This window comes from Ochotona princeps, chromosome 13, assembly GCF_030435755.1.
Source record: "Ochotona princeps isolate mOchPri1 chromosome 13, mOchPri1.hap1, whole genome shotgun sequence".
Classification (NCBI taxonomy): domain Eukaryota; kingdom Metazoa; phylum Chordata; class Mammalia; order Lagomorpha; family Ochotonidae; genus Ochotona; species Ochotona princeps.
This window is the reverse complement of record NC_080844.1, coordinates 41,763,131-41,789,278: the sequence shown is the minus strand read 5'-3', so window position 1 is coordinate 41,789,278 and position 26,148 is coordinate 41,763,131. Positions and strand designations below refer to the sequence as shown.

Sequence of the window (26,148 nt, the reverse complement as noted above, 5' to 3'; positions counted from 1 at the left end):
GGGGTTGGTCTTGGTATTTAAGGTTTGTGAGTCTTTCTGTTAGGCTTCCTCAAGCATCTGTGGAGTGTTGCAGCTGTGTTCAAGTCTAGGGGTTTTTAGATACTTTCAATACTCATAGTGTTGAATGCTGTCTTCCCCTCCATGAGAATAGGTGGTGCAGTCTGTGAAGGTCAAGGACCCTCCAGGGAGATGGATTTGTTTTGGGCTCAGTGCAGTAGCAAGGGCCTTGTCGTGATTGTGTTTGAACAGTTTGTTTTCTGGAATTCATAGATCAGGGCCTTGTCTGCTATTCCTGTGTGTCTGCTGTGGGAGTCTATTATTCATGACTTCTAGAACAGTACTCTGGCTAGAGTTGGGGGATCTCTGTGATTCTCTAAGACTCAGTGGGTTCCCTCTGCTCTAATGTCTCTACTTGTGGCTTTTTCCCTGGCACTTTTGGGAAGGGTGCCTGAGGAAGTGTGTGTTCCAGGGGCAGGCCAAACGGTTGCTCAGGAGGCTGATGTTCCTCGGAGCAGTTCTGCTTGGCTACGAGTGGCTGCGCTGAGGCAGATAACCCACAGTTTGACTCCAGCTCTATGCAGTGGGCATGCAACTGAAGGCAAACTGAGTCTTTTTCTTTCCTTACTCCTCTCCGAAATAAAAATAATCATAGGGCTCATCACATAAGATTATTTTGAGGATGAAAGCTTCATATAAAAAAAAGCATTTAAAGCAGCTGGCCCAGGAAGTAGAGTCTCAACTAGATTGGGGTTCTTAATATCAGTTATTTTCAGGACAGCAATATCTTTTAGGGACAAACTTTTGTCAGATTCTGCCTGATGATGTTACGTGTTCCCAAAGAGGAAATGGGACGCTGTGTTAGACAGGGCCTCATTTTTTCTTTAGTATTTATTTATAGTTTTATTGGAAAGGCAGATATACAAAGAAGTTACAGAAAGATCTTCTGTCTGCTGGTTCAGTCCCAAGTGATCTAAATGGCTGGAGCTGAGCCTATCTGAAGCCAGGAGCCAAGAGCTTCTTCTGGGTCTCCCACATGGATGGTGGGTCCCAATGCTTTGGGCCGTCCTCGACTGCTTTCCCAGACCACAGGCAGGGAGCTGGATGAAAAGTAGAGCAGCTGGGATTAGAACCAGTGGACAGGGGCTCATTCTATCTGTCATCTAAACAGTGTAGGATTATCTGTTCTAGAAGTGGCAATGCTGAACACGATCTCATTATCAAAAAGCTGTTAGTGTGCAACAGATTTTGATAATTTATTCCTCTTTGTCATTTTTTTCTCATTCTAGGGCAAGGTTCTTAAAAACATGATAAATATAAAAAAACCACAGTGTTCTCCTTTCTTGTGATTACATAATGCTGAGTTGGACACAAAATATATTCATTATGAAAATTTACCATGCCAAAAACTTGCGCTAATCCTAAAATATCAAAGTTTCCAACTCTACTATTAAAATAAGAGTTTAGGACTATTATTTTGAAGAAGTGGAAATTAAATTTTAGTGTGAATTTCCAGTTGCAATTTATTTAATCATCAACACTGTGACTGTTTTTCCTTCCCTTGTCATGCCAGATGCCAAACAGTATTTATCCAAAGTTCAAAGGCTTTGTACCTGTGTGGCAATAAGCTGGCCATGCACTTATAAATAACTCTGGAATCTCAGATTTCAATCGCATCTGCACAGATCACATCAATGGATCTCCTTGTTGTGTTGATTTGTCTCTCTTGCTTGGTTCTTCTTTTTCTTTGGAAAGGAAGCCATGGCAAAGGGAAGCTCCCACCTGGCCCCACCCCTATCCCAATTATTGGAAATCTTCTACAGATTAATACTGCGAACATCAGCAGATCTATGAGCATGGTAAGTATGTTTTTCTTTCAGTGTTCTGTACTGAGTTATTAAGACTGTCCAACAGTTGAAGAATAAATGATCCCAGACACCATTCTTAAAGACACCAAGCTTTTAAAAGTATATCCTGATGTGGTTTTAGAATGTGGATGGCTAGAAGAGAGTGATATACGTGAGACAGGAGTTGAAAATGCAAAGGTAAGAGTGCTCTCTCCCTATTGTGATGTGATGCCTTACTTTGTAAATATTCATGGGCAAAGTCTAATGGAATTAACCCAATTTTAGTTGCATTCATTGTTCTTTATGTAATAGTTCTAAAGGAAACCTGATTCCTTTTTTTAAAAAGATTTATTTATTTTTATTGGAAAGGCAGATATACAGAGAGGAGGAGAGACAGAGAGGAAGATCTTCCATCCAATGATTCACTCCCCAAGTGACCGCAACAGCTGGAGCTGAGCCAATCCGAAACCAGGAGCAAGGAGATCTTCTGGGTCTCCCACGCAAGTGCAGGATCCCAAGGCTTTGGGCCATCCTCGACTGCTTTCCCAGGGCACAAGCAGGGAGCTGGATGGGAAACGGGGCCGCCGGGATTAGAACCGGTGCCCATATGGGATCCCGGGGTGTGCAAGGCGAGGACTTTTACCACTACACTATTGCGCCAGGCCCAGGAATCCTGATTTCTTCCTACAGAAGTGCAGATTGTTGCTTCTGGGTCAGTTATAGTTTGTGCCCTCTCTGAAATGGAATACAGACTGTGCTTACTGATATGGACTGATCTGGGCCCCTGTTGCTCCCAGCCCTCTCAGATACCCATTATTCAGATGTGTTCAACTGGCACCACAAGAACCTTGTATGGCCAGGCTCCATTGCCTTACGTATTATCAGAACTTAGAAACCTTAACATTCTGATGGTAAAAGAAATCTGGGAGATTATATAATGAAGTATAATTGCTAATTTAAACTTGGGCCAGTGAGATAACCATCTATTAAACAGAAGAAACATTTCATTTTTTTCTAAAAAAAAAAAAGAGGGCAGAGATTTGCTATATTTACAATTTTTGCAGTAAAAATTAATAAAATAGCATGAACATGGTATAACTCAGATCCTGCTAAGCTGTTTGGACTAAACAAACTACAGATGATAATTACTAATAATTTAGTGATACTTATCATTTAAATAATGCATTTTTTATTAATTACTTTGAATTTGAAATCTTTTCATTAAGAGCTCCGAAACTGCATATTGGCAATATTGACATACAAGTGCATGTCTTTCTTCTCTGGCTTTTATTTTTTAAGTTGTCTTCTAGTTTAATTTTATCTGCCATAAAGAAGAAACATGTGGTATTTGTCTTTCTGTATCTTATTTTTTTTGCAACATGATGTCCTCCATGACATTTTTAATAATGAATGGAAAAATATTAAATGTGTCTTGAGTAATATTAAAATATTTGTCTTACCTATCAACACAAAGTCTTTGCTATTCCTTTTATTTTCACCTCCTGTTCTTTTTCCAGTTAGCCAAAGAGTATGGTCCTGTGTTCACTGTGTACTTGGGCATGAAGCCCACTGTGGTGCTGCACGGCTATGAGGCTGTGAAGGAGGCGCTGATTGATCGGGCAGAGGAATTTGCTGGAAGAGGGGTTTTCCCAGTTTTAGACAGAGTGTTCCAAGGCTTAGGTATGTTTCTGTTGATAAAAAGTTCATTGCTTACAGGTTGCAAAGATTACAAACAAGCTAAAGAATTGAGAAATCAGAATCATTTAGGGAAATGTTTGAAAGACTTGCCATAATTGAAAAACAAGTTTGTGAATAATTTGACAAATAATTATTAAACCATTTTTAAATGCTATGATTGTGATATAATATTTTCATGAGATTAGTTTTACAAGCCTACTAGTGGTCTTTGAATCTGTTCTCATTCATATTAAATTGTGCCTCTGAGACTAGGGAGATAAGGAAAGAGATCTTAGAGGAAAATGGCTAAGTGGTTGGATGGTCTTACTCACCAACTATTTTGCTTCTTAGCTTGGGTCATAAATTTCAAGAGTATTTTTAGAAGCTTGTATAATACACATGGGATCAACATAGGTTGGAACATCTAGACTTGTCGTCAGTGTTTTATTCCTAAGCATAAGAATTGACATCCAGTGGCCTATGCCGCCTAATGGCAGATGTGCTGTGGGGAGAGGATCATGAAGAAGCACACAGTGAGCAGTGGTCTAATCAAAAGCTTATTCATCACATGAAGATGCTTCTTGACTTAGGATGGGGTTATCTCCAGGTAGTCCTTGCAGAAGCTGAAACTAGTGTTAGTGGAAAATGCATCTAATACACCTTGTTCACTCGGCTTCCTAGTGTAGCAACATTGCACTCCTTGAGCATGAGTTGCATGCCTTTGGCTGGCTGGGAGCTCTGGCTCACTGTCAGTGCCCAGCACCACTTACCTTTGGCTCTGGGAATAGATTAACATTCACAATTTAGAATATAGTTTTTACTGAATGCATATTGATTTGCTTCAGTATAAAGTGAAAGTGAATAAGAAGTTGACCAGCAGAACTGGTGTCCACTCAGCATTTGTTTTGGAAGCTGATCTTACATTGTTGGTCTTCTGGTAGACTACTGAGTTCTGCAAAAAAAGATGTAAGGTCTGAATTATTCTTGCCTCCACCACTCTGTCCTCTAGTTTTGTTCCAGAAAAAGGTTCTTGAGGTTGTAGTTTCTTCCTGACCTTGACTTGAGCCTGGATGTCTGGTGTTGAGCTTGCACTGTTTTTGTCTGTTTTCCATTGGTATAAAAACTCACAGAGCGAGGGTACTTATAGTGAAGAGGGTTATTGGCTCAAACTTGAGGAAGCTACAAGCCCCAGAACAGGTAGCTCCATTCGTCTGACCCCTGCTGATGGACTAGAGGATGGACGGCATATGGCAGAATCATGAGTGAAAGGGAAAGATCACTTGACAAGTCAGGAGTCTTATTTTTCTAAAATTTTTTTTTAGCTTTTCAAGAATTAACAAAATGCCTAAATTCCTTTTGAGGGCATCACCGCCAATAACTCCATTCACCTCCCACCAAAGTCTACCTCTTAAGGGTTCTATCACCTCTTTCCATTGACACACTATTGTGGGGGTGTGAGAGAGATCACACCGAAGCTAAGTGTAGTATATGAGGAGGAGTCTTTATTGTCCATACTTGGTGACAGCAGCTCCCATTATACTCCAGGAGCCACTGAGCCATGCAGCAGAAGTCTGGGGTTTTTAAGCTCTCATCCTCCAATCAGATTGAGAACTGTAGGGAACAAATTTCCATTCATTCAATTACTAAGTTAAGCAGGCAGGAAAGGCAGGGCATGAAAACTCCATCTTTGTACTGTCTGGTGTCAATCTGATGAGCATGAGCTAGCCATCAATTGGCTGCACCCCACCAAAACACGTGGACTCTGGGAAGCATACTCCAAGCATGTGGAAACCACAGCAAGTCACCTTTGGTGGGCGCTTGAACAGAAAGAGGATGTTGAAATGAGTAGATGTATCTGTGAGCAACAAGATTGTCATGAAATTTCTTGTAACACACAAAAGTTACCTCAACTTCTCTTGAGAACATCAAAGTCTCTTTTTCTTTCAACATTCATTTGCAATAAAAAAATTCATCTCTGAAAGTTTAACTGATTTATTACCTCTGTTGTTAGAGGGCAGGCCTGTTGACTCCACTTCAACCTGCTTTAAGGGAAAAATAGACACAAAATACTTCCATTACAGAGTGAATCTAAAGTTTTGAGGGTTTGATAAAAGAAAGGTTTAGTGATATATAAGACCAAAAAGTGATGACAGTAGATACCAAGTTGCACTGAGAGAGCAGGCTAATGCAGGAGGCAGAAGAATGACAGTAGCTGATGTCACTATAATGGCATCTCTGCGTATCAGTATCATCTCTTTTTTTTAAGATTTATTTATTTTTATTGGAAAGACAGATATACAGCGAGGAGGAGAGACAGAGAGGAAGATCTTCCATCTGATGATTCACTCCCTAAGTGACCGCAACGGCTGGTGCTGCGCCAATCTGATGCCGGGAACCAGAAACCTCTTCTGGGTCTCCCACAGGGGTGCAGGGTCCCAAAGCTTTGGGCCGTCCTTGACTGCCACAAGCAGGGAGCTGGATGGGAAGTGGAGCTGCCAGGATTAGAACCAACGCCCATATGGGATCCCGGCACGTTCAAGGCAAGGACTTTAGCTGCTAGGCCATGCCACCAGGCCCAGTATCATTTCTTGATATTGTCTGATCTCACCTGGAATGAATGACATTAATAGATATCCTTGATTTTTTTTTTCATGATAGGAATTATTTTCAGCAATGGTGAATGTTGGAAAGAAACCCGGCGTTTCTCACTCACAGTTTTGCGGAATATGGGAATGGGGAAAAAAACTATTGAAGATCGGATTCAAGAGGAAGCCATGTGTCTGGTAGAAGAATTAAAGAAAACCAATGGTGCTTCTTTCTTTATTTAATTCACAATAACAGTTTGGGTAGACTAAATGCTATTATGAATGGGCTGAAAATTAGGTGGAAGATCTCAAACAACTGAAATGCACTTTTGTGTACATGAGAGTTGTAGAAGTTAAGTGGGGGCACAAAATTCTTCTCAGACACAGGTTGATTTGGGCTTTAAACCTTTGACATCTTGTCTCCAGTGTAACCCAGAGTCCAACTCTTTGTGTGGCAATGGAAGAGGAAAGGATCAAGAATAGTGCAATGAATTTATAGGCCAGGAATGGAAGCAGGACAAAAAACTTCTAACACATCTGTTGGCTATAATATTGTATATGCAATAAAAATTATCTGAAAATCAGAATGAGAGAGAGAGAGAGAAACCTTTCATTCAGGGGTTCACTCCAGAATTGCCACAATGACCTGTGCTGGGTCAGGCTCAAGCCAGGAGCCCAGACATGAATTAAAATCTCCCACACGGCTGGCATGAGCCCATGAACCTGGACCAGCACCCCGTGCTTTTCCAGACCCATTAGCAAGGAGCTAGATCAGAAATATAATAGCGGGGACTCGAACTTGTGCTTACAAAAGGGGTGCCAACAGTGCAAGTGCTGGCTTAACATGAAATACAGCTTTGTAAATGGATCACATAGAGTTGTCAGAGGAACTGGACAATGTGCTCAGCTGTGTGCACAGGAAATGTGGAGAACATTGATGTAATGAGCTAGCAGCCTTAGGTATATTGACCTTGAAAACTGACCAAATTCTTCATTAGGTTCTTATTGCCACATTGTAGTGGTGACCAAATTCTTTCAATGTATTGGGCTCAATTCCACTTGCAGCAGGAGTGTGGGTGGCAAGGAGAGAATTGCTATAGCATCTATCTTCTGGTTTTGTGTGTGTTTGAATATTCCTGCAGGCCTAACCAAGGGCAGGAGGAGAAAATGGTAGGCAGGACATCAGGCCAAGATGTTGTAAGGTTAGATTTACAGGTAAACATAGCTTTAACACTTCAAGACTTACATTTGATTTTTTTAGATTTTTTTTTTTAGTTTCATCTCTTTTTTTTTAAAGGTTTTATTCATTTTTATTACAGCCAGATATACACAGAGGAGGAGAGACAGAGAGGAAGATCTTCCATCCGATGTTTCACTCCCCAAGTGAGCCGCAACGGGCCGGTGCGCGCCAATCCGAAGCCGGGAACCAGGAACCTCTTCCGGGTCTCCCACGCGGGTGCAGGGTCCCAATGCATTGGGCCGTCCTCGACTGCTTTCCCAGGCCACAAGCAGGAAGCTGGATGGGAAGTAGAGCTGCCGGGATTAGAACCGGCGCCCATATGGGATCCCGGGGCTTTCAAGGCGAGGACTTTAGCCGCTAGGCCACGCCGCCGGGCCCTAGTTTCATCTCTTCAAAACACTTTCTTTCCCATTAAATTCTTCACTGACTCATAGATCGTATAGTAGCATTGTTTTCTTCAAGAAGGTTCTTTTTTTTTTTTTAAAAAGATTTATTCATTTTATTACAGCCAGATATACACAGAGGAGGAGAGACAGAGAGGAAGATCTTCTGTCCAATGATTCACTCTCCAAGTGAGCCGCAACGGGCCGATGTGCGCTGGAACCCGGAACCTCCTCTAGGTCTCCCACATGGGCGCAGGGTCCCAAAGCTCCGGGCCGTCCTCAACTGCCTTCCCAGGCCACAAGCAGGGAGCTGGATGGGAAGTGGAGCTGCCGGGACCAGAACCGGCACCCATATGGGATCCCGGGGCATTCAAGGCGAGGACTTTAGCTGCTAGGCCACGCCGTCGGGCCCAAGAAGGTTCTTGATTTTCTTTTTCATTTCTTCAACAACACATTAGTCAATCAGTAGCATGTTATTTAACTCATGGCATTGTTAATTTCCTTCTATTTTCCTATTGCTGATTTTGTTTTGTGGCTTTTCATTTAAGGGGATGCATAGTAACTGTGTAATGGAGACTATCATATCCAGATGTACAATACAATGTACATACAATGCAGTATGCACCTCTATATCCCAATCAAAGATGAACTCCCGATGAAGCTGTTTATTATATCTTGACAATAGGATGCTGGATTGTCTGCCATTATCCATGCCCACATTGATGGACATATGACTGTTTATGAAGAACTGTACTACAGTAATAATATAGGGGAACTCAGTGGGAGAGGATTTAGAGAGGGGAGCTGGAGAGGGGATAAGGGAAATCCCAGGGCCTATGGAACTGTATTATATAGTGATAATAATAATAATAATAATAATAATAATGAAGGAGTTAAATATTTTAAAGAGACATTATAATTCTTTAGTACTATATTTCCTATGATTTATTTCTGTTGTGCTTTTTAACCATTGCCATATCATTTTTTTACCTTTTTTAGTTACTTTGAATATGAAAATGAAGCCATCTTTAATATTGAATATTTAGCTATTTTGTTCTAACAGGTAGAGAGAGAGAGAGAGAGAGAGAGAGAGAGAAAGAGAAACAGCCAGGCTGGTATGGTAACATAAGAGTCTCACTGAGTACTTATGTGGGAGAACTTGAAGAAGCTCCTAGCACTGGATATTGAGTTATTTGGGATGTGAACCCAATGATGGAAGATCTGCCTCTCTTTACCATGCACTATTCTCTCTGTCTTCTCTCTGTAAACCTATCTTTCAAATACAAAATGTTAATCATGAAAAATCTAATGTCAGGCCCGGCGGCGTGGCCTAGCAGCTAAAGTCCTAGCCTTAAACGTGCCCCGGGATCCCATATGGGCGCCGGTTCTAATCCCGGCAGCTCCACTTTCCATCCAGCTCCCTGCTTGTGGCCTGGGAAAGCAGGAGAGGACGGCCCAATGCATTGGGACCCTGCACCCATGTGGGAGACCCGGAAGAGGTTCCAGGTTCCCGGCTTCGGATCGGCGCAGCATCGGCCCGTTGCGGCTCACTTGGGGAGTGAAACATCGGACGGAGGATCTTCCTCTCTATCTCTGCTCCTCTCTGTATATCTGACTTTGTAATAAAATGAATAAATCTTTTTTTTTTAAGATTTTATTGTTATTGGAAAGCCGGATATACAGAGAGGAGGAGAGACAGAGAGGAAGATCTTTCATCCGTTGTTTCACTCCCCGCGGGTGAAGTGTCCCAAAGCCTTGGGCCGTCCTCAACTGCTTTCCCAGGCCACAAGCAGGGAGCTGGATGGGAAGTGGAGCTTTAAAAAAAAAATCTAATGTCAAGATACACGCAAATAGCAAATGATGGACTTATGACTGTTTTTAAAGAACTATACTTTTGTAATAATATTGCACAATATAGGGGAAAGTCCAGAGCCTATAGAATTATGTCATAAAATGAATACATTAAACAACAACAAAAAACAAAACACAAAAGAAAAAAATGAGACAGAAATGAAGCTACTATTTCCAGGCGCACTTCAAATATCTATAATTGCTGGAGTTGAACCAAGTTGAAGTTGGGAGCCAAGAATACTCTCCTGGGCTGCTACATTACATTGGTGGCAGGGATCCAACTACTTTAGTCATCATCTTCTTCTGTCCAGGGGCACACGAGTGGTAAACTAATTGTGAGCTCAGGAGCAGATCTGGGACACCAAGTCAGGAACTCTGATACGGGACAAGGCCATCCCAATTGACTGAACAACTGGTAGAAAAAGGCCCATTTCATATTTGAGCTTTTGAGACTTACTAACTAGAAACTGGTGGGAGATCTGATAGAAAGAGAATATGAACATGAGGCCTAGTCTTGTCTTTTTCTCTGCAAATTTTTCTTTTTCCTCTATTATTAATTATAATTATAAATATGATATAGTTCACAGGCTCTGGGATTTCCTTTATCCCCTCCCCAAATTCCTTCTCCCCACATACTGATTTCCCCTATATTATTAGAATAGTATAATTGTTCATAAACACTCTTAAGTCCATCGTTTTGGGCATGGATAGTGACAGAGAGTCTGGCATCCTATTGACAAGAAATAGTTAACAGTTTCGTTGGGAGTCCATCTTTGATCTGGATGTAGAGATGCATACTGGATTGTATCCTCACATCTGAATATGATAGCCTCTATTTCACATACCGTTCCTATATATACCATTAAAAGCCACAAAACAAAATCAACAATAGGAAGACAAATAGCTATTTACAATGCCATGAGTTAAATAATGTTCTACTGAATGACTAAAGTGTTGCTGAAGAAATGAAAAAGAAAATCAAGAACCTTCTTGAAGAAAATGATGCTACTGTATGACCTATGAATTTAATATTAGGAAAAAAACTATTTTGAAGAAAATAAAAACCAAGACATCAAAATCCATGAGATATAGTTTCCACTGATCTTTGTTGGTATGACGTGTCTCCTGTAGACAACAGATAGTTGGATTTTGTTTTTTTGATCCGGTTGACTAGACTATGGTATTTGATAAATGAATTTAAGCCATTTGCATTCAGGATTACTATGAATGGGTGGTAATTTGACCCTGTCATGTTACCAATGGGTTGTTTATTGTTCGATTTAGTCTTCTGTTATTTCACCAGGATGTTCTTTACATCTGCCTTTTGGTTTTGGTGAGTGCTATTCTTTTTTCTGTCAAGAGACCATCTTAAGTATCATTTGTAGGGCAAGTCTGGAAGAAGTGTATTCTTGAGTTTTCTTCACTGTGGAAGAATTTTGTTTTATTTTCAAAGACAAAGGAATGCTTTGTTGGGTATATTATTCTGGGCTGACATCTTTTCCTCCTAGAATCTGATATATGACACTCCATTCTCTTCTGGCCTGTGGAGTTTCCTGTGAGAGATCAGCTGTGACCGATTGCCATTCCTCCATATGTCAATTGATTTTTTTCACATGCACATTTAAAAGTCTTCTCCTTATGTTTAACTGAAGAGAGCTTGATTATCAAGTGAGGATTGCTTTTGGTCAACCCTGTTGAAAGTTCGGTGCCCCTCCTGTATTTTGTTTCCCAATTCTTTCTCCAGATTAGGGAAATTTTCCTTTATTATATCATTAAATACATTTTAAAACGCAGTTTCTCTTTCTGTGCCTTCTGCGACTCCCATAATTCATACATTTGGCCTTTAACAGTGTTTCTAAATTATTGAATACTTTTCTTGTTTTGACTCAGTTCCTCTTCCTGCTTTTTGATTATTTCATCATTGTGGCAAGAAACATCTTCCAATTTTGAGATTTTTCTGCTTATTAATTCTATTATGGAGATTTCCCACTGAGTTTTTAATTTGTTCCATTGTGTCTTTCATTTCTAATAATTCAGCTTGATTTTGTTTCAGTGTTGCTATTTCCTGTGTGACATATTCCTTAAATTCCTTGAACTCCTGTAGGTACTGCTTCTTGTTGATAAGCTTTATAACAAGCGCTTTGAATTCTGTATCCCCCATTTTCTCTACGTCTTCCTCAGTTAACTCTGAGGTTGGCAAGGTCTTTTGCTCCTTTGCGAGGGAGTCTTCAGTAATATTCATTGTGCTACTGTCCTTTTTGTGCTGTTGGTCATTGTACTTCTGGTTAGCAGATTCTTCTCCTTAGGGCAGGTTTCTAAGCTGTGTCACACTTAGGTCTGCAGGTTGATTTTACTGGTTGTATTTGGTATTTGTGTTTGCAGTCACTTGTACCATTCTCTCTTGGGAGCTTCTTGTGTTAGGCTTCCACCATGGTTTCTGTAGCCCCAACTCCTGGTTCACCACCCTCTACCTCCTGTGATCCTGTGCTGTGACTGCACTGCTGTCCATACAACCTTTCTCCCAGTTCCAGTTTGAGCAAATCCCAGTACTCGGGAGACACCAGATAACTAGGTTATTGGTGGTGCTGATCTTGTTGAAAACTGCTGGCTGTTTGGTCTGACGTCTACCTGGACCTATTTTGACCCATATGATGCCAAAGTTGGTATTATTTTCTTTGTGAGACCAGTATACTGCATTGAGCTGCAAGTCAGTTCACTCTCAGCTCAGCACATGTGCGACTCACTGTTGTCCCACCCATCTCAATGTCTTTGCCAGACTGTACAAACTGACACCTAATGTACTACAGGTGGAGTTCTGGACCTGATGGCTATTAGGTCTGGGGACTACCCAGACCTATTTTGGTTGGAACCTATAGAATGCCATGTTGTTGCAATGTACTGCACCAAAAATGAGTTCACTGCCAGTTTAGTACATGTGTAGTCCTGTCTCACAGCCTTTGTCTCCCTACATAAAGTGGCACCATATTTGGCTCTGGTGGAGATCTGTCTGTGAAATTCACCCTGTTTCTGCACCACCTTTTGGGTATACTGCTCTGTCTATGCTCCTGGTCGAAACAAACAAATCAGCAAGATGGGAAGTTCTTTGCCTGAGTTCACCTCCTGAGCTCCGGATGAATTCCTCTTCCCAATTGGTTGCTGGTGGAGCTCTGGTCAATGGTGGAGCTCAGTTCACTGAATGCTGACTGCCACTTGGTTATCTGGTCACTGCAACATCACATTGTTGTCTCTGCTGCTTTCCCATGTCTGTCAGTCTCCAGGTGATCCTCTGCCATCAGCCTGTCCTCTTCTATTTCTTGGAATGTGTCCTCACTGCTTCACTACAGCTAATGATTCTCTGTCTTTTTAAATATGTCCTTACTCTATTCTGTCATCTTGATTTTCCTGCAAACTTTTCTTTAAATGTAACATGGGGAATGGATATATATATATATATATATATATATATATATATATATCCACATGTGTATATATACATACATATATATACATGTGTGTATATACACACACACACACATATATATTTGCTGTTTTTTGATCATCTTTATATAGTTGATTAAGGCACAAAGGGTCAAGGGGTACAGGAAAGTGGGTAAGACCACTGTTTCCACATTATTTTTTTCTAGATTTGGAGTAGGGGAGAATAAAGGGAGAAGCCCACCAAGCCTCCCACCCATCCCAGGTCCCCAACATGGGGCATTCTCTGATGGTCCTGTTCAAGTGGTTTTGATAGCCCAGTATTTCTGAATTGCTGCCAATCTCACCATTCCAAACATGATTAAATTTTTCCAGAATCCACTGGCTGACACAGTCTACCTTAGAGTCTCCCTTTGCCCAGATTTTCACTGCCAACACATTGCTGGGGTAGATAGAGCTTTGTTCTATTGTCCGTCCTGTTGTGGTACCAGGTATCCTCTGCAGGTTCCAATAGACTGCCATATCCTCCACGTGCACTTGGATTTGCTGTCTACTGTTCCATCTGAGCCTCTGAGAGGCTCAGCTTTGACACTTGTACTCCATGGTCAGACCATTGAAACCTGCACTTCTCTTCATGGTTGGGGTGCTGAGATTAGCAGTTCAGTTCAAGGGATCCTCAAAGAAACTGTCTGAGGTGATCCCTGGCCTGACTCCTGTGTGTGCATGCCAGTACAGGGTCCAGAACAGCCTGTTGCCCCCGTCAGCTTATGCATATGTTGGTGGTTGCAATTGCTGGGTCAGTTCTGTTTTCAGCCATGTCTTCTACAAGAACCAATGGGTGTTGGCATCCAGCCTGATTCTGCCCACCTAGATATGTTAATATGCTTAATTAATTCAATGGTAAAACATTCCATTAGTTAGACTCACCACAATTTTCTTACCTGGCTTTTAGTTTTTGCTAGGATTGTTTACACATTTTCTGTTAGCACACAATTACAATCTTTTTAACTCATTGTGTTTTTGGACAACCTTCTTTGGATGAAATTTATACATAGAAATAACTAATGAGTATTGAACTTTGATATACATTTTGCAGGAATTGATGTTTTTGCAATGAATTTGTATTTTAAGGAGAACTCACCATCAATTGATTTGACTTTTCCCATGTTGACTATGATCTTATGTCAACTGCCTGATCTTGCTAACCCACCTCTGCCTCATTCCCTATTTGTGGAACCTTATTGTTTTGGGGAAGCCCTTTCATCTCTGGATGTATCTAAGGGTTGAGAATTCCTTTCACAGATTTGTACAGCATCTTGTGCATGTAACTTAGCAATTTGTGAAAATTTGTGAAAATTCTCCTGAATTCTGGTTGGGATGTTGAGGCTAATGATGCCATGCGCATATCAACATCCCAGGAAAAGTCTTCACTTGTTGCTTTCTTTGAAGAGCAGGGTGTTTTCAAATCTGAATATTGTGTGAGAAAGCAGGGACAGGATGTTGGTTTGAGGTTTTCATGGTGTTTAGGGAGGAGAGAAGTAAAATGATTGCCAGGTATAGGCTAGGACCAGTGTGGACTAGACCTGGTACTTGTGGTAAAGGAGAGAGCTGTTAGGCACTTTGATCAACTTGTCCATGTGTGAATAGGAGGGAAAATGGAGGATAGTGAGGTTTATGAGTTGTCAACAATCAAATTTCAAAAACTGAAATCGTGTTTTTATTATCTATGGTTTCCAAAAACATTTTAGGAACAATTTGAAGGTAATTCTAAAGTTTCTTTTTATACTGCTCTTCTGCAAGATAGTAAGTTGTTTCAAATGAGTTTTGGAAATACAAATTCCAAGTTGTTCCAGTCTCTTGGCTTTGATATTAGCTTGCTCAGTTTTTGTGGACCTGCTGAGGAAGCATCCACACTGAGATATAAATTGCTGACATTGATAGATATTTTAGAAAAAATTCTTTTCACTTGTTCTCTTATTTTGGTCAAGGACATTTAGAAATGACTTAAATAGGAGAAATTTTTGGGGAATACTAAAAACTGGACTGGATTGAAACATTGTGTTTGAGAAACATAATCCGCAGTCACTTAGAGATTTCTGTGAGGACTGTGTACTTACTTCTGTCTTCCCTTTCTCTCAGCAAACCCCTGTGATCCTTCCTCCCTTCTGTCCTATGTTCCCTGCAACGTGATCTGCTCCATCATTTTCCAGAATCGTTTTGAATACAGTGATCTAAAGTTTCAAGCCTTGGTCAAGTATTTTCATGAAAACCTCAGAATTGTAAGCACTCCCTGGATACAGGTAAGGTCTCATTGTATTTAAATCAGAAGAAAATTTCTGGTTGATCTATTGCTCAAGTCTATCACCTTCCACCTACCTATTTTATTTTATTATTTTTTAAAAGATTAATTTATTTTTATTGGAAATGCAGATATACAGAGAGGAGGAGAGACAGAGAGAAAGGTTTTCCATCTGACGGTTCACTCCCCAAGTGGCCGCAAGGGCTGGAGTTGAGCCAATCTAAAGCCAGGAGCCAGGAACTCTTCTGGGTCTCCCACGCGGGTGCAGGGTCCCAAAGCTTTGGGCCATCCTCGACTGCTTTCCCAGGCCACAAGCAGGGAGCTGGATGGGAAGCAAGGCTGCTGGAATTAGAACCAGAGCCCATATGGGATACTGGTGCTTTCAATGCGAGGACTTTAACCACTATACTATTGTGCCGGGCCCACTTGCCTATTTGAAATATCAATATATTTACCACACTACCATTTGTAACCACATGTGTTAACATATCAACTTAATGTGTTGAGATGAAACCTGAAGCATGCAATAAAGCAGAATATGAAGAAAAGCATACTATCAGAGTTCTTTATTCCTAGAAAGATTTGCTTTGAGAGATCCTATATTCCATTTTGTGCAATGTTTACAACTATAGAGATTGATGATATAAAATTGATTTATTACTATGATACAGTATCATAAAATATGTGTAAGTTATATTGTGCAATCATTAAAAGCTACAATGCAGGCCCAGTGTGGTAGCCTAGCTGCTAAAGTCCTCGCTTTACATGTGCTGGGATTCCACATAGGTGCTGGTTCATGTCCTGGCGGCCTTGCTTCCCATCCAGCTCCATGCTTATGGCCTGGGAAAGCAGTGGAGAACGGCCCAAAGCCTTGGGACCCTGCACCCACAAGAGAGACCCGGAGGAGGCTCCATGCTCCTGGCTTCAGATCGGCTCAGCTCTGGCTATTGCAGCCACTGGGGAGTGAATCAGAGGACAGAGGATCTTTCTCTCTTTCCTCCTCTCTGTATATCTGCCTTTCCAATACAAATAAATAATTTTTTTTGAAAAAAAGCTACAATTCATGATCTCCAGGGTTACCCAGCACATGTACTTGGTGTTGTCCAGTATGCCATGGGCATGTGTATGCCATGGGCATGTGCTGGCCTACTTGGAAATGTTCAGTGCCAGCCTTTAGGCCATGTGCCTGGGGGCCAAAGTGATTCCCAGGTACTACCAGCCAGACCTGACAATACTTGAAGTTCAACCAAAGTGTGGGGAACTCAACCAGAGTTTATAGGTCTGAAATAGAAATTACATAAACTCCAATGTTCTTAGCAGTAGAAACTTCAACTATACCAAGAGTTCTGTGAACAACATTATTTCAGAAATACATAATTTAAAAAAAATGTATAGACTCAAGCTGCACATATTGTTAGTCCCGAATCCAATACTTCCTGAAGGAGGAGGTGCTTAGTAGACAGTAACTGATACTTTGGAATTTAATTATAACTCAGCTAACAATTCCTATGAACTGTGTCAGTGTTCTTCCTCAACTTCTAATTGTGGCTGAAAAACACTTCAGTCTTTAACATCATGATGTTATAAATGTGAATAAGTTTGATTACAGTGGCAAATTTAGAATTATAAGTACAATACAATAATATTTGCAATGGAAGAAACCACCCCCCTCCAAGTTTCTGTGAAGATTCACGGTCAGGATACCTTCTTCCTGGCAAGTATCAAGAAATACAAGTAGTCTGACCTGCTCAATCCTTGAAACAGGAAATTAGAACTCAGAGCTAATCAGCTTTTTTCCAAACAGGCTTATTGAAGACCACCGGTGAGCTGGTTTTGAAATCTAGTTCTTGTTGTCTGATTCTATTATTTCTTCCACTAGAATACATTGTTTCAGTGTCTCAAGGGCATGAAGTCTCTAAGGGATTGTGTGAAGCAGGGTCAGTGGGCACTTGGAGCAGCAAGAGCCCAATGAGTCAGGTCAATGTGCACACTCAAAGGGACAGTGAACGCCTAAGAACAGAATCCGTGATCATTTGGGAATTAATGTTTATGATGTACCATTTCTTGTAACAGCAAATGTGCGTGAGTCCCATCCTCTTTGAGGTGACACCCCAGAGAAATACACATAGGCCAAAGTGGATTCCAACTCTGGTCACACTCAAGTGGTGCCATAGAATCACAAACTTACCTTTTGAAGTCAGTGTTCTCAGGTGGATTGAGCTGACAACAGGGCAAGTTCTTGTATTCCTCCAGAGAGGGAAAGGAGTGTGGGAGGGTTTGAAGTTGATTTGCAACCTGTTCATCCTCTAACCGTAACTAGTTTTGTGCCCTCTTCTCTAAGTATCAGGAAGCAAGTCTTATTTATCTTTATTTACTCCACATGTAACAGATGGTATGTGACACCTAGTAAGGTCCTGAACTGCTGCTGAATGAACTAATGAAGGATTCTTTTTCTTTTTTAGTTGTGTAATGCTTTCCCTGTTTTACGTTATCTCCCTGGGTGTCATAACGAGTTGTTTAACAACATTGCCACCCAAAAACAGTTTATTCTGGAGAAAGTAAGAGAGCATCAAGCATCTTTGGACTTGAATAACCCTCGAGATTATATTGACTATTTCCTGATAAAAATGGAAAAGGTACGATGTGGCCATACTTTTCTACTTAATCTCTCTGTGTGATGTGACTTATGGTTTACCTTTGTTTCTCTTGGTTTCTGGGATATTAAATAAAATTTTCCTCTTCTAAGATGTATTCATTGCTTGCACACCCTCTTTTATATATGCTATTTATAATGCATGTGCTGAACAATTAATTCTGGTATTCAATCCTAGGAGAAATACAATGAAAAGTCCGAATTTACCCTGGACAACTTGATTATTAGTGTATGGGATCTGTTTACTGCAGGAACAGAAACCACAAGTACTACAATTCGATATGGACTCTTGCTCCTGCTGAAACACCCTGAGGTCGCAGGTACGATTCTAGATGATAGCAGGACAACGCTGAGAACTGTCTAGAAAGTGTATGGAAAGCATTTCCAGGAAAAGTGCATGTAACTACCACTAGATGGATTTAGTTCATGTAAAATAACTTAAAGATATAATGGCATATTTAAACAACAGAGACTGGGAGGGGAGAGGCAGCTGTTTCTCCTGACAGTGTGCCAGGTATACTACGGCAATAGCTACAGAAGAGTACCCCGAGTCCTTTACTCAGCTGTGGACAGGTGTAGAAACTGTTGTCTCAGGATCTGGAGAAAAGTAGATGCTTTCCATGCCCAGATAAATTTATTTTATCAAAAAGCACTTCTACTCAACTGTTAGGATGCAGAGATTTGCCTAACAAGAACACAATCTGTGACCACAAAAAGATCCATTCATCTGTTAAGAGGAGTTATATCCATGGTAGGAAAAGAACCTCTTCTTAAAAAGAAATTTTTTAAATCTGTCACCAACTTCTCTTGGAGATGTAGCTTTTCCATTTTTTTTACCTCGTTATGGTGCCCTATCTAAGAGGAGGTGTTCTTTATTACTGTATCATGTTTTAGATTTTGGCGCATTGAGACATGGTTAGTATGATTACATTTAACAATGCTTGTCTTCACAAGACTGGCATCTGTGTTCTCACTTTTGGGTCTCCCTTCCCTCCTTCAATGAATAGGAGAAGCTTTCCTTGTAATGCCCTGCAGAAGCACAAGCTGCACACCCCTTCTGCTGGCCTTGTAAGTCATGCTGCCTCTGGGCTTTTCCCATGACTCAGACTTCCTCAAAGCTGCAGATGTCCTGCCATGATGGCAGCTGGAAATAGTGTAAGACATTGACCCTCCCCCCCGCCGCCCAGACCTTTAAATCTCAAGCAGACGAAGAGCATTGCAATAGCTCCTCTTACATGCTTTTCTCTGGGACTTAGACTTCAACATTCCTTTTAATGTTTTGTATAGTCTCCCTATAGATTTTTCTCTTCTTTCTTCCCTTGTTTGTCGTTACTCTGGTATTCTTCTGAGCATTCTGATTTTATTAGTGTTCTTTAAAACTCTGTGTCATCACTCTCTTCTGGATGAAAATCCATTTTCTCAATCTGGGAAGGTAAAATTAAACTTGTGTGTGATTCACACATTTTTCTTCTTGTTCTCAAGCCTAGAATTTCCACATGCTCCATAGGAAAGACAGATCTTCATCTGGTAGTAACTGCTAGACCAACGTGACATCATGGGACTGTTACTTTGGGCTTGGGTTACTAACACTAGTACTGGTGACTTCGTGTTGTTCCTCTCCTAGTTGAAGCTGTGTCTGCCGAGAGTCATGGCTGCTGTACAACATCTCTGACTCCTTGTTTGTTGAAGGGAGACCTCATGGCAAAGCCACCTCTACTCTGTGTAATCTTAGCAAAGTGGTGTACTTCCCTAGGTTGGGACTCACTAAAATACACAAAATAACACTCAGCGTATAGAACTATTCTTAACTGTTACAAAATAAATGATAAAATGAATAGTTCAGCTTATCAATCATGAATCACAACTTCATAAATGGTATCTTAATTCCTATGCCTCTGTGCGGTACCAACTAAGCACCTTATCAACTTGTTCTACTTTTAAGCATGTTATATATGAAGTATTTCATACTCTTTTGGAATTGACATTTAAGATTAAGGCTACCATCCACAAAATTATTGAAGTTTGCCTTCTTCTTTGCAGAACCCCAAATAGTCCATACACACAAGCTCTGGATTGGGAAATGAATTTCATGATACAGCTGTGTTTCATATATGCATACATGTTTAAGTGTGTCATGAACTTGCAGTTTTCCCAGGAAGTTGCAACACCTCTTTTTTTTCCGTTTCTACGGTAGCACTGTATTCGTTCATGCCTCCACATCTCATGTCACAGCATGACAATGATGAGGGGAACCATTGAAGGTACTTCATATCTTTGTCCGTGCCAAACACAAGCTTTGATTCTTGCCTTTGCAGCTAAAGTCCGTGAAGAGATTGAGCGTGTGGTTGGCAGAAATCGGAGCCCCTGCATGCAGGACAGGAGCCTCATGCCCTACACGGATGCTGTCGTACACGAGATCCAGAGATTCATTGACCTTGTCCCAGTCAATCTGCCCCACGAAGTGACTAAGAATGTCAAATTTAGAGACTACTTTATCCCAAAGGTGAGATGCAGTTTCATCTTCATATCTCCTCAGGGATCCTCTGTTACTCAGGCATTTTACCCTGTGATTTTTATGTTCCTTACCTTTTAGTTTGTTGATAAATTATTCTATAAGAATGTTTATATTCCCACAGGATTTTTTAGTTTATAGTTATTTCCACAATCTCCTTGTCAAGCCATGCAATTTTTTGTCTACTTCCGTTTTCCACTGTGTGTTCTATTTTTCTTCATAAATAATCAGCATCCTAGATTTCCACCTGCTGACTACTTTCTCTTTTGCTACTAGTAAAATGTCCAATACAATGGTTTCCTTCATCTCTGTTGGTCTTTGGGTTGCTGATGGCTTCTGAAAAAGATCATGCTGTTTAGCAGGATGATGGTGTTATTGCCAACTCCAAGTTTGTTGGAATTATTTTCATTAACTTTAAAAGTATCCTCAGCTGTGCCCCACAATCCTGATTTGCACCCCATCTGAACTTGTTTAATATCCTCCACAATGCTACTTTGAGCCCTGAACTCTCCTTGAACTTCTAACTTCCTTACCATCTTTTTCTTGGGGGTCTTGGCTTTCCACCCAGAGATGAAATCAGAGTCCTGGAAGGGAGCTTTCCCAGTTTCCCTGCCCTGGATTTGCAACCTTAGCTAGATGCAGTGCCTTTGAGGTCTCTTCTGTGGCCCTTGTTGTGACAGAGGGACTCTCCTATTATGTAAAGTAAACCTTTCTCCTCAGGAGGATTCCTTCCCTCTTGTTATTTAACATTTCATTTAGTGGGGAGTTCAGATCATACGCAATTTTATAAAGAGGAAGAGTCATTGATATGTAAGGTAAACATTAATTTATTATACTAGGTCTCTCATTTAAGGAAAAGTCTTGTAGAAATTGAATATAAATTTATTTTTTTCCTTTATAAATGTGTGAAAATTCATGGGAAGAATATAGCCAGAGGTGGAGTAGTTACCACATTCTCATCTTGGTGGAAAAATGAAGACTTCAGAAAAATATGATAAAAGACTCTCATACTTGGTTCTGAAGGGAATGAGCTGAATTTACAGTGATATCAGCTCTATTAGACAACAGAATAATTTACTTGTCAAAACCAAAGACTGGGGGGGCGGTGTTCCTTGATTTTCTGCCAAGTCATGCTACTGTCATGCTACAAACTGGGGAGGATGGGTCTCAGAACAATGGGGCCTGAATTGGGCACTGCATGTTTCAAGACCTGGAAGGATTGTTCATTACTTTGTTCTGTGACATTAGAAAGTAATTCTTGTTTTGATGCCTCAATGACTCTATCTGTAGAACAAAAGATTGCAATGGGGGATTGCTATGCTTTTTACATGCATGATTTCTGTATTTTTCAGTTGTTGTTTTTCTTTCTATCAGGGCACAAACATAATGACATCTCTGACTTCTGTTCTGCATGATGACAAAGAGTTTCCCAACCCGGAGAAGTTTGACCTAGGCCACTTCCTGGATGCAAATGGCAATTTTAGAAAGAGTGACCACTTCATGCCTTTCTCAGCAGGTGAGTGAGCTTCCATTTCATCTGCACATCAGAGCTCCTGTGAAATGAGAGGGAACTTTGCTGGGTAGGGGGGCTCCTCCTGACTGTAGGAATTGCCTTTTGGTATGAGCCCAGAGACAGCACTCTCAAGGTCCAGGTGTTTCTTCTTGGGCTGAGGCTACTCTCACTGCTTCTGCTTTCTGATCTATCACAGAAATTCTCTAGAACTTCTCCTGGGAATCCAGTCCTCTAGGTCTTCTCATCAGCCCTGAGCATCAGGTTCGCTCTGTAAAACTTGCTGGGACCCTTACATGTAGCAATTTAATGCTCAGATCCAGGAATATACATAGGAGTATGAAACAGATGATTCATGTACGAGACAGGATGAGAAAAATAGGCAGGTAATGATTCCATTGTGATATCTTTGGCTGGATGATATATCCTGGTGAGGAAAGCCATGTACTCCCAACGAACTCCTTTCTTCCTCTGAAAGAGGGGATTGAGGATAAGTGATATTGTATACATTGAACATGTGCAGGACACTTGCATGAAATCAGAGAAATCAGGTGAATTCTAAAGGATGTGGAAAATATCAATAGTATGACGAGGTAGAGCAGAAGATGTCAGCACTTCAGTTAGAGGAATGATTCAGTCTGAGATAAACTTCCAGTGGCCTCTCTGTTTGGGAACTGGTGAATAGTTGGTAACAGTTGGTGTTGGGGGAACTGCACCGAGGAGTAGAAAGGAATGAGGCTCTCAGAATGGCATGTGGTCACTTACGACAATTCTTTTTATAATTGACAGTGGCTATTTAATTTCTTGAAATCTGGTATATGAGAAGGTTAAGAATGTCTTTTCAAATCTAGATGAGTAGGAATAAATCTGTTGAATACTGGATAGGAGCTAGATGAAGAAGCCCATATTGTGTGGATGCAACCGAATGTGTGTGAAGGATGATGGCACTGGCAAGACTCAGCAGAGCAGTTCCAATGTGGGTGCACAGCAAACACTTGCTGTATGGCACACACAGAAATGTGTATTAGAGAAATGAAAACCCTGGTTTGGATGAGAATTAGTTAATCAGTCACTAACAGATTTAGTGATCAAATATTTATTTAAAGTCCCCTGAGTATTAATTCAGAAACACAATAAATGATTAATTGATGTGTATTTTTTTCAGGAAAAAGAGTTTGTGCTGGGGAAGGCCTGGCCCGCATGGAGTTGTTCTTAACCCTGAGCCACATTTTGCAGCAATTTACCCTGAAACCCCTGGTTGACCCAAAGGATATTGACACTGCGCCTGTTGTGAATGGGTTGGGCTCTGTTCCGCCCTTCTATGAGCTGTGCTTCATTCCAGCCTGAAGAAGGTATAAGGTGCAGAGGGAGGCTGTTCTGCCTGACCTTTTCATCCTTGAAGCTCCAGTTCAAATCATCCTGCATGAGAGAAAGCTCACTGTTTCATCACCAGTTGAATTATTTTTAGAATATAATCCTGAATCGTAAGCACCCTGTCATCAATGGTACATACCTATGGGAAAGCATATGTAAGTTTGATATTTTGTTGTAATGAAAAGTAATAATCAAACGCAATCTTGTTCAAACATCCAAGAAATGTTAAAATAAACCTTGAAGTTCCTTCATCTCTCCTGCCTATAAATTTACATGGGAATACGTCTCGACATTGGACTACATTCTGTCTTTCCCAATTCTGTTGAAATATAGCTACTTGTTTATAAGGAAACATATATGATGAACATGTAGGTGTATGTATTTAGGTGTATACAGATAAAGGGAGAAAACAAAAGAAAATTACTTTAGCCAAAGGGAATAACATGAGCTAAAGTTGGAATATATCGGTTTGTTCCAGGATACCCTTTCTTGTATTCAGTGGTTAGGTACACACATACACACACTGAACGCATAACAATCAGTTCAACAATAAAGGAATGTGTGGATATGATTATACTTGAACACATACACAGGCTAACATGTACGTGTTTTTTTCATGTGTGTATTAGAAGCTCTTATTTGACTATGACACATGATAACATAGATACTCTTACAAGTCACATAAATACATGTACTTCATTGCATGTTAGTGTAGAATTTCAAAATTATTACTCTGTTGAGATCTACTTCCTAATCCAGGGATATTTAGACTTAAAAAATCTTAGTACAAGTGCTATTATTTTATGCTTGTATCATTATTCTTACACTATTTATCCAGTGTGTTTTTGTGGATGTGGAATGGTTGTGCTACATAGAGTATCTGAACTTATAATTTTTTTTTTAAAAAAGATTTATTTATTTTTATTGGAAAGGCAAATTCACAGAGAGGAGAGACAGAGAGAAGGATCTTGCATCTGCTGGTTCATTCCCCAAGTGGTTGCAATGGCCAGAGGTACACCAATCTGAAACCTGAAGCCAGGAGCTTCTTCTGTGTCTCCTAAGTGGGTGCAGGGTCTAAGGCTTTTGGTCACTCTTTACTGCTTTCCCCAGCCACAAGCAGGAAGCTGGATGGGAAGTGGAGTAGCTGGGATACAAACCGGCACCCATATGGGATTCTGGTGCCTGCAAGGCAAGGATTTAGTATCTTGGCTATTGCATGGGTGAACTTATACTTTTAATTGATCCTGAAACACAGCGCAAATTAAATTATATATGCTTCTTTTTCTATTAATAGTGCATCTGAAGGGAAATCTCAGTCTGTGGAACTGTATCATAAAGTAATAAAATTAATAATAACAAGTAAAGAAATAAATAGTAAAATAAAGAAAAACTATGATAGTGTTTTAAAGTCTGATGACTAAATTGCTTGATGATTTTTTTAAAAGATTTATTTATTTTCATTGGAAAGGTGAGTATACAGAGAGGAGGAGAGACAGGAAGATCTTCCATCCAATGGTTCACTCCCCAAGTGACTGCAGTGGATGGAGCTGAGCCAATCTGAAGTCAGGAGCCAGGAGCATCCTCCGGGTCTCCCACGCGGGTGCAGGGTTCCAAGGCTTTGGGCCATCCTCGACTGCTTTCCCAGGGCACAAGCAGGGAGCTGATGGGAAGCAGGGGCTGCTGGGATTAGAACCGGTGCCCATATGGGATCCCAGCGCATGCAAGGCGAGGACTTTAACCATTACGCTATCATGCTTGGCTCACTTGATGAGTCTTGATGATTTTCATGATTTTATCAAGTGGAAATGCTATGAATTGCAAATAACTTTTCATTGCAATGACCAGAAATTTTAGCAATAATATTTTCAGCTTAATATCTGTTTCTGTTTCCTCCCTTATCCATACAAAGACTCAGGGAAACATATTTGTCTTTTGGGGACTGGCTTATATCGCAAAGCATAGTGGTTTCCAGTTGCATCTGTTTTGTTGCAACAGACATATTTCATTCTTTTGTTTTTGTGACTGAATTGTATCCTATAGTGTACATATCATATTTTCTTTATCAAGTCATCAGTTGATGGTCATTTGAGCTGATTCCATATCTTAGCTATTATGAATTAAGCAGCTATAAACATGGGAGTACAGATAAGCCTCTCGCATGTTGACTTCATCTTGATTGGGTAAATTCCCAGGAGCAGGGTGGCTGAATTATGCAGTAGATCTATTTTCAGTTATCTGAGGAAACTCCACTCTGTCTTCCCTAATGGTTGTGTCAATTTAGATTTCCATCAATGGTGTATTAGGTTATGTATTCTACCACATGTGGACCAGCATTCATTACTTTATGATGTCTGTATTTTAGCCATCTAACTGGAGTGAGGTGAAACCTTATTATGATTTTTATTTACATGTCATTGATGGCTAGTGATCGTGAGTAACTTTTCATGTATTTGTTGGCCATTTGTATTTCATCTTCTGAGAACTGCTTTGTTGGTCGCCTTTGCTCTGGAAAATACATCTCCCAGCTCAGGTGTTCTGTGGCCCTTGCTATCAACACTTAGATGCTTAAAGGACAAACTACATCCAAATTATAGTAAATTCTACTATTTCTAAGTTATTCTGTTTCATGACCTGACCTGAACAATTATGAAAATGGGATATTAAAGTCTATGATTGTTACTGTATCATATATATAATCATATATATATGATCATATACTGTATCATTTATATAATTGAGTGCTCTGGATTTAGGGACAAATTATTTACAATTGCCGTATCTTTTT

The 26,148-nt window shown here is 40.4% G+C and overlaps 1 protein-coding gene across 4 annotated transcripts; it reads left to right on the top strand.

Annotated features, from left to right (window-relative positions):
• The first annotated feature begins 1,691 nt into the window (after window positions 1-1,691).
• Window positions 1,692-23,367, top strand: LOC101519662 (cytochrome P450 2C21-like). 4 transcript variants are annotated; one of them, XM_058671261.1, is made up of 9 exons: window positions 1,692-1,856; window positions 3,362-3,524; window positions 6,180-6,329; window positions 15,155-15,315; window positions 17,777-17,950; window positions 18,146-18,287; window positions 20,283-20,470; window positions 21,854-21,995; window positions 23,155-23,367. In XM_058671261.1, exons 1-9 carry the CDS (start codon window positions 1,692-1,694, stop codon window positions 23,334-23,336), a joined length of 1,467 nt encoding a protein of 488 aa, XP_058527244.1. In that variant the 3' UTR covers window positions 23,337-23,367. The 4 variants fall into 4 exon arrangements, with proteins under 4 accessions (XP_058527244.1, XP_058527245.1, XP_058527246.1 ...); XM_058671262.1 differs by having other exon boundaries at window positions 6,180-6,336; window positions 15,192-15,315; XM_058671263.1 differs by lacking the exon at window positions 6,180-6,329.
• The last annotated feature ends 2,781 nt before the right edge of the window (window positions 23,368-26,148 follow it).

What these genes read in the sequence shown, in the direction of transcription:
- LOC101519662 (XM_058671261.1), top strand. Translation starts at nt 1,692, where the DNA reads ATGGATCTCCTTGTTGTGTTGATTTGTCTCTCTTGCTTGGTTCTTCTT. An exon ending in GAAACACCCTGAGGTCGCAG is followed by an intron (nt 18,288 to 20,282) that starts GTACGATTCTAG and finishes TTGCCTTTGCAG; the next exon opens with CTAAAGTCCGTGAAGAGATT. An exon ending in CTTCATGCCTTTCTCAGCAG is followed by an intron (nt 21,996 to 23,154) that starts GTGAGTGAGCTT and finishes TATTTTTTTCAG; the next exon opens with GAAAAAGAGTTTGTGCTGGG.